Source organism: Mirounga leonina, unplaced genomic scaffold (genome assembly GCF_011800145.1).
Source record: "Mirounga leonina isolate KUSES-001 unplaced genomic scaffold, KU_Mleo_1.0 Mir_170, whole genome shotgun sequence".
NCBI classification, from domain to species: domain Eukaryota; kingdom Metazoa; phylum Chordata; class Mammalia; order Carnivora; family Phocidae; genus Mirounga; species Mirounga leonina.
Window position 1 is genome coordinate 23,379,756 of NW_023270433.1, and position 18,632 is coordinate 23,398,387.

Here is an 18,632-nt window from a genome sequence, read left to right on the forward strand (position 1 = left end):
GCAGGGGGAGTGGCAGGCAGAGGGCAGAGCAGGCTCCCTGCTAAACAAGGAGCCCGATGCGGGACTCTATCCTAGGACCCCGGGATCGTGACCTGAGCTGAAGGCAGATGCTTAACCGACTGAGCCACCTAGGCATCTCTGTAAAGTTTTATTAGAACAAACCACACCCATTCATTTACATACTGTCTATGGCTGTCTTGGGGCTGCAAGAACAGGTAGAATTGAGTAGTTGTGACGCAGGTTTTATGTCGCAAAAGCCTGAAATACTTACTCTCTTTCACTTTACAGAAGAAATTTGCCAACCCCTGTCTTAGAGGATCTTTTTTTGTACTTGTTTAATTTGGCTTCTGTGAAAGAGGTTTTTATGTTACCTTGTTGAATTTGATGACAAATTGTATGGCCTTTTTTTTTTTTTTTTTAACTCCAAGGTAGTCACTAATTTAAGTAGGAAATACTCAGCCAGTTTTAGGATTGTAAATTGACATTTAGCTTGGTTTTCTACTTTCAGTTGACTTTATTTCTTTATGTAAAACCTGCTTGGACATTTCTTGAACTTGGTTTAGAATCATATTTGAATATCCTTAAAAGGATGTCTTTCAGAATATATTTCTCTGCACTTATCTCCTGTTACCCAGAGCATACTCAAGTGCTTGTCCTTAATATTTCTGATTAGTTACAAATTGTAGTATATCCGTACAAAGGAATAATACTTAGCATTAAATAAAAATTAACTATATATGCAGCAGCATGGATGAATCTCAAAATAATTATGCTGAGTGAAAGAAGTCAGGCAAAAAAAAAAAACAAAAAAACCAGTCCATACAATATGATTCCATTTATGCAAAGTTCTAGGAAATGCAAATTAATCTATAGTGACAGAAAGATCAGTGGTTGTCTGTGGATAGTGGGCTCTGGGAAGGGAGTACACAGGGGCACAAGGAAACTTTTGAGAGTGATAGATATGTTCATTATCTTGATTAAGGATGGAAGAAAAGAACTGGCATAAACATTTCATTCTAGAACAGTTTTTCCCTCTGTACTGTGGAGAAAAGATGGACCAGGGTATAAGATTTGAGCCTTTTAGATCAGTTAAAAGCCAGAGTAAACCAGGTAAGAGATGATGAAGCCCTTAATTGTGGATAGTTATAGTGGCAATGAAGAGGATGGACAGATTTGGTGATTAGTTGGATATAGTTGGAAGAAATCTAGCATTACTTGTGTTTTTGGCTTTGTAAGTTGGCGGTTGATGGTAGATTCACCAAGATGGGAAATAGAGGAGCAGATATGGTGGGGAAAAGAATTCACTTACTTTTTTACCTGTTGAGTTTGAGGTGCCTATGGTAAGTATAAGCAGAAGCATCCGGTAGGCCATTGCCTTTGTTGGTGTGTAGTTCAGGAGAGAGATCTGGAGTGAAGTTAAAAAATTGGCAGCCTTAATATCTCAGCGGCTCCTCTTCTTTGATGGTCATTCTTCTGTAGTGGAAATAAGTCCAGACGTCCAGAGCCTCTCTGTACTGGTTTTCAATTGCAATAGGACTGACTATCTCTACTACTGTATTGAAGGCACACACAGTCTGGGGAGCCCTAGATCAGAGTAGTTTAGAAAGTTGCTTGTTTTTATTTTTAAATTTTGAAATAATTCTAGATTCACAGGACATGGCAAAGAAAGGCACAGGGAGGTCCCATGGACTCTTCACCCCACCTCCTCTAATGTTGTCATTTTGCATAACTATAATACAATAACAAAACTAGGAAATGGACAATTCACTTGTTTTACATGCACTCATATGTATGTGTGTGTGTGTGCTCACAGTTTTTATCATATGTGTAGCTTCCTGTAAGCTGTCAAGACCAAGACCATCAAGATACAGAGCTGTTCCATACCACAGGAATCCTCATGCCACCCCTTTATAGCCACACCTACAGCATAATTCTGTTGAAATTCATTGAAGGTGTTGTATGTATTATTAAGTGTGTTCCCTTTTATTGCTGTGTAATATTCCATGCAGGCAGTTTTGTGTTTTGTTTTGTTTTAAGATTTATTTCTTTAAGAGAGCACACACAAGCGGGGGGGGAGGGGCAGAGGGAGAGAGAGAGAGAAACCCAAGTAGACTCTGTGCAGAGCAGGGAGCCGGACACGTGGCTTGATCTCACAACCCTGAGATCATGACCTGAGCCGAAATCACGAGTCGGGCACCCAACCGAGTCACCCAGGCACCCCATGCAGGAAGGTTTTTAAAAGCTGTTTAGACTTTGATGATTTGTGGAAAGTCTGATTCTTTTGCAGCAGATTAATGGGGGTGGACATGAATACTAATGGTTCTTATAGTCTCAGTACCCAAGTGGATTCCTGTCCTGAAGAAGGCAGTTGACTTTGTGGAAAATTCATGTGGGTATACCTAGTGGAGGAGATACAGTTAAGAATTGGTCAGGGGTCCCTGGGTGGCTCAGTTAGTTAAGTGGCCGACTCTTGGTTTCAGCTCAGGTCATGATCTCTAGGTCCTGACCTCAAGCCTGGTGTCGGGCTCTCTGCTCACTGGGGAGTCTGCGTCTCTCCCTCTGCCCCTCGCCCCACTTGCGCACGCTCTCTCTCTCTCTCTCAAATAAATAAATAAATCTTAAAAAATAAAGAAGGAATTGATCATACATATTTCCAGTGTGCACATTTTATACACCCTGTGTAGGTACCTTGACTCCCCATGAGTGTATTCAGTGAGCCGATGAATAATATGAAGACAGGATAGTGTCATCTTTACAGAGCTTCATAGAAAATGAAGTTGAAGTTGGAGCACATCTTAATTCTTGTCTTGGATGGTTCTGTTCACTTGGAGTCCGTTTCCTGCTTTCTGTTAACTAGTCTCAAGCCTGTTGATTCTCATGGCCCTCATTAGGAGATGACATTAAAATGGTAATGAATGTGACTTCCCTTAGTTGGAAGGAATCCAACAGGCTAAGCTAAGTTGTTTGTTTATTTGTTTTTTTATTTTTATGTTAATCCCCATACATTACATCATTAGTTTTAGATGAAGTGTTCCATGATTCATTGTTTGTGCATAACACCCAGTGCTCCATGCAGAATGTGCCCTCCTCAATACCCACCACCAGGCTAACCCATCCTCCCACCCCCCTCCCCTCTAGAACCCTCAGTTTGAGTCCATCGTCTCTCATGGTTCCTCTACCCCTCCGATTTCCCCTGCTTCATTGCTAAGTTGTTTTTAATTGTTCTCTTGGTAGGTCATATTGTGATACAGATTAACCTTTATCCAGGAAGATGAGGGTACATCAGTCCAATTTGTAGGAACTTGGTTTCTCCTAAGGGATCCCTCTTGACTTAGCGTAGGAGAGTTAGTGATTGGCTCTGGTTGGTAGAAGGTCAAAGCGCATCCCAGCGTGTCCCAGCCAGGGTTGCTCAGGTGGTTTTGGCCCTGTGTCTCCTCGAGGGCACTCCTTGTGAGGAGGTCTGGACAGAGCCAAGATCTTTGACTTGGCCTCACAACAGCTCCTCTCATCTGTGGCTCTTAGGATACCTGTGTGAGTATTTCGGCAAAGTGTTTTCACAGTAGCCAGCAAGAATTTATCAGGCCTAATAGATACTTGTTAGTCATTAAAGATCTATTCAAATACTAATGTGAATCCTCATACTTTAACACTAGAGGTTATAATTTTCCCCATAAAATGTCATACTATGTAATTGAAAATATTCAGCAGTTCCTTCAAAGCACTGGTGAACCTCTAAATACTAGAATAATTTAAAATCTGCTAAATTTCTCCCAAATCCCATCTCTGTTTAAAGATTTCAATTTCCTGTTCATGTCTTCATACTTAGATTATTAGATTTGTAATCATCTCTAAAGTTTTGTCTTAACTTGCTGAGAAATATTTGAGAATTTGCCAAAAGTTTCAGAAATACTTTATTTGGATGTAGGAAGAACTGATTAAAGATTGAAACCATTACCAATTTGACATTGCACTTTCTAATGTATCCAAAATGTCTTTTTCTCTGTATCATTACATTTGTCCCTGTCAGTGGCAGTTGGCTTTCTCTTTAGGACCATCTTTCTCTCTCTCTCTCACACACACACACAAGCAAGTTATCACTTCCAATTTACTATATAAAGTACTACAAGTATGTAAAACTGCTGTAGGTTGAGAACATTGCTCATTTGACTTGACTCTTTCCCATAAGCCAGCTTTGTGTTTTGTGTCATATTTAGGCCTCAGGAAAGTTCTTAGTTACTGTTTGCCTTGGCCTTTGGGCATCAGTCATGGATAGTTGAAATCAGGACTATTAAATTTGTGAATGCCAACATCTGTAGTGTACAACCCTTTGAGGTACAATTTAAAGAATATATGAGGGGCTCCTGGATGGCTCAGTCAGTTAAGTGTCTGTCTTTTGCTCAGGTCATGATCTTGGGATCCTGGGATTGAGGCCTGTGTCAGGGCTCCCTGCTCAGGGGGGAGTCTGCTTCTCCTTCTCCCTCTTCCCTTCCCCCTGCTTGTGCGCTCGCTTGCTCTCTCTCTTTCTCTCAGATAAATAAATAAAATCTTAAAAAAAATAAAGAATACGTGAAGGTATTTCTCCTTCGGAAAACACTGGGCATAGGTAATGTGTTATTGATTAAGGCAGATGATACAGTCTGCTTAGTTAACAGGATAGTGGGGAGGCCATCTCTCATGGCATGAAGAGTAAAGCTTGTAGATGCAGCTCCTCGTATAGCTAGAACTCTGCTCAGGACTTCCTCACATCATAACGAAAAAGATCTCCATTGAAAACAATGATTTGCCCTCTTGTTTTCTTTCTCAGTTCTTCACTCAGTTCTTAGATCAGCATGTATCAGAATCACTTTCACGGCTCATTAGGATACTGGTTGCAGGGCCTCAGCCCCATTTCTTTTTCAGTAGGTCTGGACCTGGGCCCAAGAATTTGCATGTCTAACAGGTTTCTGAGCAGTTCTGATGCGGAATAAGGCTGGTGTTGAATAAGGCAGATGATCCGGGACATGTATGGGCAGAGACACCAGGCAGAGCAGAATGAAAGGGAGTTTGTGGGGAAAGTGGGTCTAAAAGCTAAGGAGAGCTTGCAGGGCCCCTTGAAGGGCCAATGGTAGAATTAAGTGTTAGGCTTGGAAGTCAAGGATTCCTGCATGAGATTCATTTGTATCTGCTTGTGATGACTGAGCAACAATTTGTCAGTTACTGATTGTTTAAATACATGGAATTCCAAGAGTTACTGACACAGTCCACTAAAAATATACTAGCTTGTAATTTTTTCTTTTTATTTTAAATAAGTTGGCTTCCTGAGGCTCAAGTAGTCCAAAGAGCCCTCAATTCTGCAGCTAACAACGTGTACCAGTATGGAAGAGAATGGATAACACACAAGGTAAGGGAAGAGCCTCTCTCTGTGGCTTTCTCTCTGCAGGGTCTTCATTGGTAGGGGCTTCCTGCTTTGATGAAGTGTAAGTAGAGATTCCATTTAGAACAGTTTCCATTTTTTAAATAGGCTTAAATATATGAGTCAACAAGAAACATACATTGAAAGTAAACTTTCCGGAGGACTTATTTAATAGTGCTAGTAGCTTGAACAGAGAGGTTTGTCTTTTGCTTCTTGTTCAAGGTAAGTATTCATTATTTGTGCATTAGGACAGAATGATCATTAAAATTGGGTGGTCAAATAAGACTTTGTGGAGGAAAAAAAAGGTTGTTAGCAAATATTAAATATTATTATCTGCTAGTGACTGTGCTTGGCAGTTTCCAGTTTGTTTCATTTAATCTTTCCAAGAAACCTATAGTAGTCTAAATTGTTTGGCCCACTTTACAGAGGAAGAAACAGGCTTAGCAAGGCTAAGTAAATTCCCAGTGGTCATGTAGTAAATTGCGGAGCTTGGTTTCAAACTGAAGACGAATTCTAAATCCCTCGTTCTTTCTACACGCTAGAAGTGCATGCCAAGAACTGGGCTAGGTGCTTTACTGTGGCACTTGAGATAAACCTTGAAGGAATGAATGATAGGTTTTCGATGAATAAAGAGAAGGCATCGTGTATTTTAAGGTGTGTTTATGTGGGTCAAGATGTGGAGGCAGGAGTGTGCTTGAGGAGATTAGCTTGTCTGAAGCTTTGTGGAAGGACATGAAGGATAGAGGATAAGGCACAGTTACTGCAGGTAAGGGTCAGACTCCATGATACAGATTTGGCATTGCCCCCCCCCCCCCATATTGCCTATGAGAAAGAAGGTAATTTGGAATTTTAATGTATTAAAGTAATTAGGAACATCTAGGGATTGACAAGATTTGTTACAGTGAGATATATGCCCAGAAAAAAAGTACTGGTATGTGATTCCATGTTCAAAATTAAAAAACAAGGGGCGCCTGGGTGGCTCAGTTGGTTAAACGACTGCCTTCGGCAAAATTAAAAAACAAAATCTCAAAAAAAAAAGTTATCTGAAAAATTATACTGTACACATGTGTATAGTAATCTAACCTAAGGATGAAATTGTGGTCGAGTAAAAAGTTAAAAGAAAGATCTGTGTAACTGATTTTCTTGAGTCCATACCAGGTGACCTAATCAAATGCCACATGAAAGTCTTTAAAAAATATTTGCTGAGTAAGTGAAAGATAAAGTTTATGGGTATAGATCTCCTAACTATCATAGAAGAAGATCCAGTCATTGCAGGAGCCTTTTAGACATCTAGAACTATATTGGCTGATTTACTCTGCTGAAAGCATAGCATTTACTTTTTTGGTTTTTCTCTTTGAGTTCTGGAATTCTTACCTATTTGGAAAGAGCTGGAGAAATATGCCTTAGATTTTATAGAAATAAATTTCAAATTACATAGAAGATAAGTTTGAAACCTTTTGCTTAGGACTCAAAAAGGGAAGACAGTTGAAGAGAGATGACATTGCTAACAAAGGTTGTAACATAATCATGTCCTGATTTGGAAGACACGGGGATAATATCTAAAACCAACCATTGAATGTCCGTTGACTGATGAATGGATAAGCAAAATGTGGTATATCTCTCTAATGGAATATTATTTGGCCATAAAAAGGAAGGAAGCACTGATACATTCTACCATATGGATGAACCTTGAAAACATTACACTGAGTTAAAGAAGCAGTCAGACCACTTATGTATGATTCTATTTCTATGAAATGTCCAGAAGAGGTATATCTACGGAGACAGAGAGTAGAGTAGTGGTTTCCAGGGGTATGGGGAGATTGAGCGAAATGAGGGAGTGATTGCTAAGGAGTATGGGGGTTCTTTTGGGGGTAATGAAAATGTTCCAAAATTGATTTTGGTGATGGTCCCATAACTCTGAATATACTAAAAGAAACTATTGAATTGTACACAGAAGTGAGTGAATTATAAGGTGTGTGAATTATCTCAATGACTCAGTAAGTTAAGTGTTTGCCTTCAGCTCAGGTCATAATCCCAGGGTCCTGGGATTGAGTCCCACATTGGGCTTCTTGCTCAGCAGGTAGCCTGCTGCTCCCCCTGCTTGTGCTCACTCCCTCTCCCTCCCTCCCTCCCTCTCTCTGTGTCAAATAAATAAATAAAATCTTAAAAAAAAATAAAAAAACCATTGAAATTGTAGGGGTAGCTTTTTTTTTTTTAAGATTTATTTATTTATTTTAGAACTTTAGAGCATGCTCGGAGTTGGGGGAGATAAGGGGGAAAGGAGAGGGAGAGAGAGAATCCCAAGCAGACTCCTTGCCGAGTGGGGAGCCCAGTGTGGGGCTTGATCCCACAATCCTGAGATTGTGATTGGAGCTGAAATCAAGAATCGGATGTTTAACCTACTGAGCCACCCAGGTGCCCCTGTAGCGCTAGCTTTTCTAATAAGCTCAGATCTCATCTAGCTAAAAATCATGTGAGAACTGGGTCCTGAGAGCTAAAGTGTAGGAAGGGCTAAAGCTAGGGGAAAAGGTCATACTCAGAAAACGAAGAGTTTTTTAGGGTATGTTTAGGTATGAGCAGAGAAGGTTCCTGTCTGCCTGCCCCAGTGTACCTTGTCAGCCTTATCTCCTGTATCCTCCATGCATTATTCTACCCAGACCTGCTAGTTTGCTGTTTGCTCAAATCTAATTTACTTTCTTCATTCGACATCCTTGCTTGAGCTAACCTTTCTGCTTAATAGTCGTGAATGGGTTTTCTCTGTCCCTTCTCCCATGCCTAGAATGAGGGAAGTGACAGCCAGTTCACAAATGTGCCAGGCACTGTTATAAGTGCTGGGGAAAAGCAGTAGACCAGAAAGAGTTACCACCCTCCTGGAGCTTACTCTAATGAAAGGAGGCAGACGTGAAACATGTCAAGAAGTAACCATTCCAGTTCTGGAAGTGCTGTGACCAGGTAATGTAGAGAGTAACCTAGGGTGATGCCTTAGCTAGAATGCCAGAGAATGTCTTTCAGAAGGTGATGCTTTCACCAACACTGGGAAAAGAATGTTCAAGTTGAGGCCATAGAAAATTCAAAGGCTCTGAGATAGGAACAAGCTTGGTTGAAGGAAAGAAAGAAGGCCAACGTGGCTGGAATGGGGAATGTGGTGACAGGACGAGCCATAGGTGATAATAAGAAGTTGGGATTTTATTTTAGTTACAAAGATAAACATGGATTTAAAGCAGAAAGGGACATGACCTGATTTAGGATATTGAAAGCTCATTTTGGCTGCTTTATGGAGAGATGGGCAGGAATGGAGAATGCAGGGGGTTGGCTAAAAGAATATTCCAGTAGTCCAGGGGAGATGTTGATGACTTGGACTAGGATGGTAGAAGTGGAAATTGAGAGAAATGGTCACATCTGGGATATATTTTTGAGGTAGTTCTGACAAGAATTACTCATGGATTAGATGTGGAGTGAAAGGGAAGGAAGTTTTAGTTAGCCCACCTGGAAGGGTAGCTGTGCCCCTTCCTGAGATAAAAAGACCTGGAGGTGGTGGGGAGGGTGGGGAATTACAGATAGATGGAGCTGTAATTCTGTTTGGGGCGTGGTAAGTTAGAGATACCTAGCAGATATCTAAGTCAAGGCATCAGAAAAGGCAATTGGACATACATAGCTGGGGCTCAGAGGAGAGATCGGGGCTGTAGGTAGAAGTTTGAATATCATCAGACAGTACCTATCACTCTACCCATCAGTAGAGATGAACTGTATTAGTTTGGTAGGGTTGCCATAACAAAGTACCACAGGCTGGGTGCTCAGACAACAGAAATTTAGTTTCTCATGGTTCTACAGGCTGGAAGTCCAAGATCAAGCAAGGTGTTGGTGGGATTGGTTTCTTTTGAGGCGTCTCTCCTCAGCTTATAGATGCCTGTGTCTTTTTCACATGGTCTTCTGTCTGCGTGTGTCTGTCTCTTAATCTCTTTTTATAAGGACACCAATCATAATGGATTAGGGCCCACCCTGATGGACTCATTTTAACTTAGTTACTTCTTTAAAGACCCTATCTCCAAGTACAGTTGCATTCTGAGGTACAGGAGGGGTTAGGATCTCAACATATGAATTTAGGAGGGATACAGTTTATCCCATAACATGGCCTAAGGAGACAGCACAAACAGAAGAGGACCAAAGATAGGTTCCTGGAGCACTTATGCTTTTGAAGGTCACGGAAGCGAGCCAGCAGAGAAGACTGAGGAGGAGGAGTAGCCTGTGAGGTGGGAGGAACCACCTGTGTGTGTCTTAGGGGCTGAGAGAAGATTTTGCAAGAAAGACTTGGTCAGCTGTGGCAGATGCTGGCAAGGTTCCAAGCAAAGTGAGAGCAGAGAACTGCCCACTGATTTCCCCATCCCCATTTTATAGATGAGGTTATTCGTCTTAAGTTAAAGCTCTCGAGAGGCATTCTGACTACTCTTAGTGCTTCATTGTCTTCCGTATGCTAAGAGCATCTCCTCTACCACCAACAGTACCTGTGCTTTGGTGATTTTTCTGAGAGCAGTGATGTGGCCGCCAGGCTCCTGCTCTCTGGCCCAGTCTTCCTTGTGATTTGTGATACGTACCGTAAGGTCACAGGCTGGTGTTCCAGGGCTGTGATGTTCTGCGGCCGGCAACACCACAGGTTTGAAGTGACGCTGAATTCTGCCATCAAAGTCGTGGTGTTGTAGAGTTACTCACTGTCGTGCTGGGATAAAGGGGGTGTGGGTTTGAGAGACTGCTTGATTGTGGCAGAGGCCGCTGTGTGGACAGCCAGCCCAGGGGCTCTTCTGGGTAAAGAAGGGTCTCAGGAACTGAGCGGACAGTGACAGAAAGAGCTGGTAGTAGGAAGTCTGTGAGTATCCAACAGTCGTGATACCTAAAAGACAAATGTAAAGTAATTAAAGGAAATTAGACTAGGGGTAATTGTGGCTTATAGTTATTTTGGGCAGTTTGCTGTGTTAGATGTTCTTTGTTCATAGGTTATAGATGCTAAGTTGAAAGAGTATTAGAGTTTTTAATCCTACCTCTGCCAGTTAGCTGCCTGACCTCAGGCCTGTCATGGGTCCTTTCTAAATCTGCTTTCTCATCTTGAAAGTACAAAGGTGATAAAAACCTTTTTCTGCCGAACTCTTGGGTTGTTGTAAAGATCACATAATGTAGAGGAAAGCCATTTGTAAATTGTAAAATGCTGTGCAAAGATAAATGGTTTTTATTATATTCACTCATTTGCATTTGGTTTATGAATCAGTATAGAGGAAAACATTGGGCAGATATGTTTGCATCCAATATGTCTAAAAACTGGTTCAGATATCTATAAGGACAGTGTCAAGTGAGCAAAAGGTGTGGATAGGACACACACGAGAAAATACAGATTGAAAACCAACATGGAAAAATGGTCACTCTTGTAACTGAAGAAGAAAATAATAAATAATTGGTTACAGTTTCACACCTATTAAATTATCTAATAGTTTATCAGTCCATAAGGCTTTGGAAGAATTGGTTTATTCATACAATGTTGGAAAATATTAATTGGTACAATGCCTATAGAAGACAATTTAGCAATGCATAGCAAGAGCCTTTAGTAAAGTGCCTCTATCCTTTGATTCCTGTACATTTATCTTACTATTAATAGTAAGAAAAAAATTGTGTGTAAGGACATTCATTGCAGTGTTACTTGTGATATTAAAAATTGGGAACCATCTCTATATTCCTTGATCAGGTAATGTTAAAATAATACCAAAACTTAATGAACTGGGGTGCTGGCTCGCTCATTTGGTAGAACGTGTGACTCTTGATTTTGGGATTGGGAGTAGAGATTGGGTGTAGAGATTACTTAAAAATTAAATCTTTTTTTTTTTTTAAGATTTTATTTATTTATTCATGAGAGACAGAGAGAGAGAGAGGCAGAGGGAGAAGCAGGCTCCCAAGGAGCAGGGAGCCCGATGCGGGACTCGATCCCAGGACCCTGGGATCATGACCTGAGCCGAAGGCAGACGCTTAACCATCTGAGCCACCCAGGCGCCCAAAAATTAAATCTTAAAAGAAAAAAAAACTAGAACTAATATGGAACCATTAAAAATGAAGATGAAAGTTAGTGATGAAGTGATGAATTCTAAATTTCTATGGACAGGCAGAAAGTTGCAGAGGATATGGAAAAATAGAAAGTTATGGTAAGAAAGTGGGACTACAAATTCGTATTTATCTTTTAAAAAATGTCTTTGGGGCACCTGGGTGGCTCAGACGGTTAAGCATCCAACTACTGATTTTGGCTCAGGTCATGATCTCAGGATCATGGGATCGAGCCCCATGTCAGGCTCTGCACTGGGCGTGGAGCCTGCTTAAAATTCTCTCTCTCTCTCTCTCTCTCTCTCTCTCAAATAAATTTTCTACTATTAGGCTGTGGTTTTAATAACAAACATGTGGTATTATAATGAATAATTTTCCTCAAAGTTATCTTGTCTCACTCTACTTGATTCCCAGAAACCCCACCAGTCTCATTAGTTGTAACTCTGAGACCTGACGTCTCTCAGCAGACTATGGGAAATACTTGTGTTTATAGCTAAGGTTCTAAAATTTTACTTAAAGTTCTGTGGTAATTCTTATACCGGTGATAAATGTAGCATGGGATTTCTGTGTAATGGATGAGCACTTGGGCCACATGCAACAGATTTTTCTCTGGGCAGATTTGCTGAGTCTGATCATGGTTTTATATGACCATTCTCTTACAACCTGAAGTAGCTCTCTTAAAGACCCAAAAATAGAGGGAAGCAAAAAGCCAAGAAAGGCAAGGAAATTTGCTAGGAATATTGAAGAGTAGAGTTTAAGAAAAGATCATAAGGTAGCTAGAGGCAATTAAATAGTCTGGAACATTTTAGTTTGATTTGGAACAGATGTAAAGACCAAGCATGAATTAATTTTACTGGATTGTTGTCTGAAATATTAAACCAGATCATATTTATATTTCTTCCAGCTTCATAAAATTCTGGGAGATAAGGTGAACAATACTGCTGTAATTGAAAAGCAAGTACTAGAACTTTGGGACAGATTGTATCATTCTTGGTTTGTAAAGGTAAGTTATTTTATTAGAGGATTTCAGTTGTAAACTAATAAAGTCCTTTTATTTTACAGACTCATTGACTAGATAGATGTTAATTAGATAGATTATTAACATTGGGATATCATTTATTGAAATTTTTAAGCTGCAAGGTCTTAAACTTCAGGTTACTAAAAGTCCACTTGAATTGATGGCTAATCTGCATGCAGAACCCACCAGTCCCTGTGATGGGGACTGAACACAAGATGAAAACAGCATCATCAACAGCATCTTATCTCATTATGTAGAAATGCAATGTAAACCATGTGTATAATGTTAATTTTTCTAATGGCCACCTGAAAAAGCAAAAAATAAACAGTTGAGATTAATTTTAATATTTCACTTACCCCAACATACCCCCAGTATATCATCATTTCAATATGCAAACAAGTAGAAAAAATCTTAGTGAGATATTTTATATCCTTTGTTTTTTTTCTTATAAGCCTTGGAAACCTGGTGATGTATATTTTATACTAATGCCGTTTTTGGACTCTCCTGTTTTTGGACTAGCTCCATTTTAAGTGCTAATAGCCACATGTGATTAGTGGCTCCTGTTTGAGATAGTACAGCTCTAGACATTAAGAACTTTTTCTTTGAGGAAGTAAAATAGATCCAAAAGTTTGGAGATCTTGATTTTTTAATCACCTTTACCTGTTCTTGTGCTGATATACTATTATTACTTCAGAAATTGTGATGGAAAATAATACCATTTTCCACTAAATATAAAAATGCTGGTGTTGACAGCAGCTGGTTGTGTGGGGTCATGCTGTACACTGGGTTGGCTGGGCCCGTGGGCCTTCAGGAGCAGCAGTGTGGAAGAGGACTGTCCAGTGGGGAAGGAGTAGAGAACGGGACAAGTTGGTGATCAGTTTTCACAGGGTTGACAGGAGAAGAGGAGCATGTATATATCAACCTCTTCACTTGGGGTGGAAGGGAGGAAAGCTCATGATTTGTTGCTCAGTGACCTGTTTTTATTTACTCTTCCCCTGGGACGAATTGAGGGAACAGTGTTGGTTTTTGGGGGTTTCAAAGAGGGGAGGTTAGAACTAACTGAGGAATTTGTAGGTAGCTATCTGCTGAAGAACTGGTCAATTGGAAAGGTGTCTTTTTCCTCTGCCAGGTCTGGGGCTTCTGCTTACAAACAGCTTTTTCTATCCCTCACCCCCATTTAAAAGCTTCATTTTATGGTCCAGGAAGCTCAGTGTTTTAAAAGCATAGGTCTGTAAGCAGGCAGGTGTATTCCTTTCTTTATATCTTCTACTAGTACCTAATGTCTTCATTGCGTAATGAAGAGTGATTTCACCGTGCCGTTGGCAAGTGTCAGAATGCAAACAAAATGTTAAGAAACAACTTCTGTTTCTGATTGTTAACCTCACTAGTCACTTTGTTTATTCTTACCTCTTTCAAATTTAATTATTCCTGCATTCTTGTCAGTGTAATTGTCTTTCATATGGAGTTAGATTCCCCCCCCATTCTTGTTTCTTTTTCATTTTCCCCCATTTTGTCAAGATAGAATTGACATATAACATTGTATTAGTTTTAGATGTCCTTTATATTCTCTCCCCCTTTGCTCTCTTTATCTTGTGTGGAAGATTAATAAGGGGGATGAGAAAAGGAGGAAAAAAGCAAAAATGGGAGACCCAAAAAAAGGTAGAGGGGCTGAAAAGAAAAAAGAAGGTAAATGCTTTGTTGGTGTATAGTTGTACATCTTGAGGAACAAAGTGTGTTCACAACTGTATTTAGGAAGGGAGCACTTGAGCTAGGCTGACACGTGGTATTGAGAAGATAAGCAGAAAAATAAAGTTCAGGTCTTTAGATGGAGTTCTTGGCTGATCTCTTAAATAATGCAAAAATTTTCACCTTTGAGTAACTGCTAAAGTGCTCCAGTGGACCCAAACTGAAATGGGGTATTTATACTTTTTCTGCTTTGGATTAAATGGAGATTTCATGTGTGAACCATTTTCTTCCGTAGAATGTAACGCACTCTGGAAGGCACAAGGGACACAAGATGCATATAAATCGTCAGAATAGCTGGCTGGGAGACATCCTGGACTGGCAGGATATCGCCTCCTTTGTTCACGAGAACATCGAGACGTTTCTTTCGGTAAGAAGTAGTATTTTTAGTGAAACTGGACTTAGAAATAAAAATAGAAATTCTAATTTCCAGTTTTCCTTGCACTGTTAGAGGCCTTTAGTTACCCTGTTTTTAATGCCATGACATTTATAATTTTGAGAGTTCTAAATGCACTAGAAAGATGGCCAAAAGCCATAGCCCTCAGGGGTAAATAGTTCCCTGGGTGCCGTCTCTGTGGTTGAAGAGTAACTGAGCAAGGCTGAGTCAGGAAGTGAGTGTGCAGTGTTGCGGACTCTCACATTCTGAGAGACAGGTGTTCATGTCCCCTCAAGCTGACTAGGATGTCCCCAGGCCAGACCCCTAGAGAGAGAATGGCCTTTCTGGTGGGCAAGGTCTTTGGCAGATGGAAATACGGTTGCAGTTACATTAGAGAGACTGGATGTTCTTTAGTCCACACTTCGGCCGTGTACCACCCACCTCTGCCTTGTTTGCCAAAGGGTCAAAGGCGGCAAGGAACCATGCTTGGTTCCACATCGTGTTTTGTAAAGTGTCTTGGCATGTGGCTTTTCACAGAGATGAGAGGAATTTTCTTGCAAATAGACTCATGACTTTCATCAAGTTAACGAAAGTTGAAGTTTGCAATGTAGTTTTTTTTGTTTTTGGTTTTTTTTTTAAGATTTTATTTTTAAGTAATCTCTACAACCAAAGCAGGGCTCAGACCCACAACCCTGAGATCAGGAGTTGCACACGCTACCAACTGAGCCAGCCAGGTGCCCTGCAATGCTAGATTTTTTTAAATTTAATTTTTATCAAACTAATAGATGACCATAGTGGAGAGTAAGGAATATTTTAAGATTTTTTTGGTAAAAGATAACAGTGACCTGCTTTGTGCTTCCCCACTTCAGTCTCATTTTCTAGAAACAGTTGTCAATTCTTTTAGCTTTCTCTGAGTATTTACCTCTAAATTTCCAAAATAACATTTATGTTGGTCTGTCTTGGTTTTGCAATTTGTGATACTATATTTTGGCTCCCTGATATGGAAGATGAAGATAAAGATGTGCTTTTGAAGTCTCTCTGTGCTCTTTTACACCACCTTTGGGGTTTTCTTTTTTTTTTTTTTTTTAAGATTTTATTTATTTATTTGAGAGAGAGAGAATGAGAGACAGAGAGCATGAGAGGGAGGAGGGTCAGAGGGAGAAGCAGACTCCCTGCCGAGCAGGGAGCCCGATGCGGGACTCGATCCCGGGACTCCAGGATCATGACCTGAGCCGAAGGCAGTCGCTTAACCAACTGAGCCACCCAGGCGCCCCACCTTTGGGGTTTTCTTACAACTCCCTTGGTTCTTCCCCTGTCCCTGCGCTCACACTTGCCCTTCCTCCCATGCACCTAATACAGCTGATCAGAGTTTGGAGTTAAATCTAGAAATTCATGTCCTTCAGTCCTAAGACTTTATGGTTTTGATAGTCCCCTCCCTCTGTTTCCTCTAGTCCAGTGGCTATGAAACTTTTTGGTCTAAAGATTCCAAAGTGTTTGTTTTTGTGGGTTTTGTTGATTATTATTGTATCAGCAGTTAAAACTGAAAACTTTAAAAATATTTATCAATTCACTAAAAATAACATTGTGTATTAACATAACACATTTCTTGCATCTGCAAAGTAACCTTTTTCCAAAACGAAATATAATTTTTTTAAAAGATTTTATTTATTTGTCAGAGAGAAAGAGAGAGAGAGCACAAGCAGGGGAGTGGCAGGCAGAGGGAGAAGCAGGCTCCCCACTGAGCAAGGAGCCTGATGCAGGACTCAATTCCAGGACCTCGAGATCATGACCTGAGCCAAAAGCAGCCGCTTAACTGACTGAGCCACCCAGGCATCCCCAAAACAAAAAATTATTTAGTGAGAAGAGTGGCTTTCTTTTATATTTTTTGCAAATCTGTTTAATGTCTGGATTCTCATATATTCTTCTATATTCAGTCAATTGGAACACGTTGTTTTGATTGATATAAGAAGAAAATCCAGCCTCATACGGATATGTAGATGGAAAAGAGGGGAGTCTTTTAATAGCCTTTTCAGATAATTGTGGCTCTTCTTTGATCCTACACCAAAACTCAACAAACGGTATTTCTTACAGGTTAGTTGCAGTGTGGAATTTGAAACCGTATCAATAAACTTTTTGTACTGTCTTGTATTAAAGTCCATTTATCTATCTTGGCTAGAAATGGGTCTTTTACTCTTGTATATTTTTGTGATATGCACTGGTCATTTGGAATATTGGTTCACTGATTTTTGTACATCATCTAAATATCAACATATATTCTTACAGAGTATAAAACAATCACATTCTTTAATATAACTACCTGTCTCATCAGAAAAAAATCTTAAGGTGTGAAGGTCAACCCTTGATCAAATTTTTTTTTTTAAGATTTTATTTATTTATTTGACAGAGAGAGACACAGCGAGAGAGGGAACACAAGCAGGGGGAGTGGGAGAGGAGAAGCAGGCTTCCCACAGAGCAGGGAGCCCGATGTGGGGCTCGATCCCAGGACTCTGGGATCATGACCTGAGCCAAAGGCAGACGCTTAACCGACTGAGCCACCCAGGCGCCCCTCAGATTTTTTATTCCTGCCTTCATACTTGGAATATCCAAAAGCTCTCACGTTCTAAACCTTTCTTCCTAATCCCCTTGGTTACACAGAAAGGTTACTTGATTGTTGTTGGAGACTGAGAGTCGACAACGTATTCAGTTAATTTCTTAAGAATTACAACAGAGTATTTCCTGTTAGTGTGACCCAGAAACTATTTAAATTTTTTTTTTGATAAAAATTCCAAAATGACAGAAGCCCCCAAAAGAATGCATGTAAAAATCACAAGTAAGGGCATTGTTGATTTGTTTCTTGGAATCAGTGGTGTTTTTCATTCATTCTTTATCCCACAAGGTCAAATGGTCAGTCATGCATATTTTTGTAGGCATTGCGAAGCATTTTCAAGATTTTCTGTAAGGAGTTATTGTAAATGAAACCAGCCTGCAAAAGCTCTCCCATGAAGACTGAGCTGAGGTTTGCAAGAAACGCCAGGGACAACAAAATACGCCTTTATAAATGGTACATTTGAGATAGGAAAGGAATGGATAGGCCTTTCATAGAACAGATGGTATAACTTGCACATATGACAAAAAACAGAACTGCTGTTTTGGAAAGGGCACACCAAAATAAAATCAGACATTAGACTTCTGGTCCCAGTCTAGTTCCACTTCTTAGCTCCAAGGCCCTTGGGCAAGTTTTAAAAAATCTCTAAGCTTCAGTTTGTCTATCTTTACAATAAAGATCATGTCATCTGCATTGCTTCTGTCACAGGGAACAGATGTTATCATGAGGGAATTTAAGTTCATGGGGAGATAGGAAATGAACACATGTAGGTGTGCTATAGATATTGTACATCTTCTTTAAGAGGTATTAATAACTATTTTAATAAGTGGTTCTAGTGAATTTGCAGGTGATGGACTAAATGAACATTTTAAGTCTCGATATAAGGGTCATCGTCTATCTGAAGAAAGATTATCAGCTGCGGAGTTCTGCCCTTGACCTATTTCTTTTACTATGATTTTAGTGAAATCATCCAAGTAATGCTTTTGTGTTTGTAAGTGAATCTAAGTTGGAGGTGGCAAGGGGGGAGGTGGCTAATAGGACAAATACTAGAATTTTCATGATCTACACTTGTGATCCTATACAGGTTGCCTTCTGGCATATTCTCCTGTAGGTATTTTTTCTATAAATATCATTTTTACATAGTTATAATCATGCTGTATATAAAGTTTTTATTTCCTGCTTTTTCAGCTTTGCAATGTTTCAGAAAATGTTTTTCTGTGTTATAATAGAGCTATCTTTAATGGCTATAATATGATTTGGAGTTAGGTTCACCATGGTTTTCTTAACCATTTTCCTTACTGTTCAACGTTCACGTGATTTCAGGTTTTGGTTTTTTTTTTTTTTTTCATTTAAAATAATACTCTATTTTCAGTTTCTGGTACTCACACTTGTACTAAAAGCACAGCAGAGAGCTGTAGAAACT

At 39.9% G+C, this 18,632-nt stretch overlaps 1 protein-coding gene across 3 annotated transcripts in view; it reads left to right on the forward strand.

Annotated features, from left to right (window-relative positions):
• The window catches only part of TMEM245 (transmembrane protein 245), a 108,610-nt gene that overhangs the window by 48,063 nt on the left and 41,915 nt on the right, over positions 1-18,632 (forward strand). For all 3 annotated transcript variants that reach the window (XM_035016120.1, XM_035016122.1, XM_035016121.1), the window contains 3 exons: positions 5,290-5,380; positions 12,372-12,470; positions 14,467-14,598. In XM_035016120.1, the coding sequence (XP_034872011.1) occupies positions 5,290-5,380; positions 12,372-12,470; positions 14,467-14,598 (322 nt within the window). The remainder of the gene's footprint in view (positions 1-5,289; positions 5,381-12,371; positions 12,471-14,466; positions 14,599-18,632) is intronic.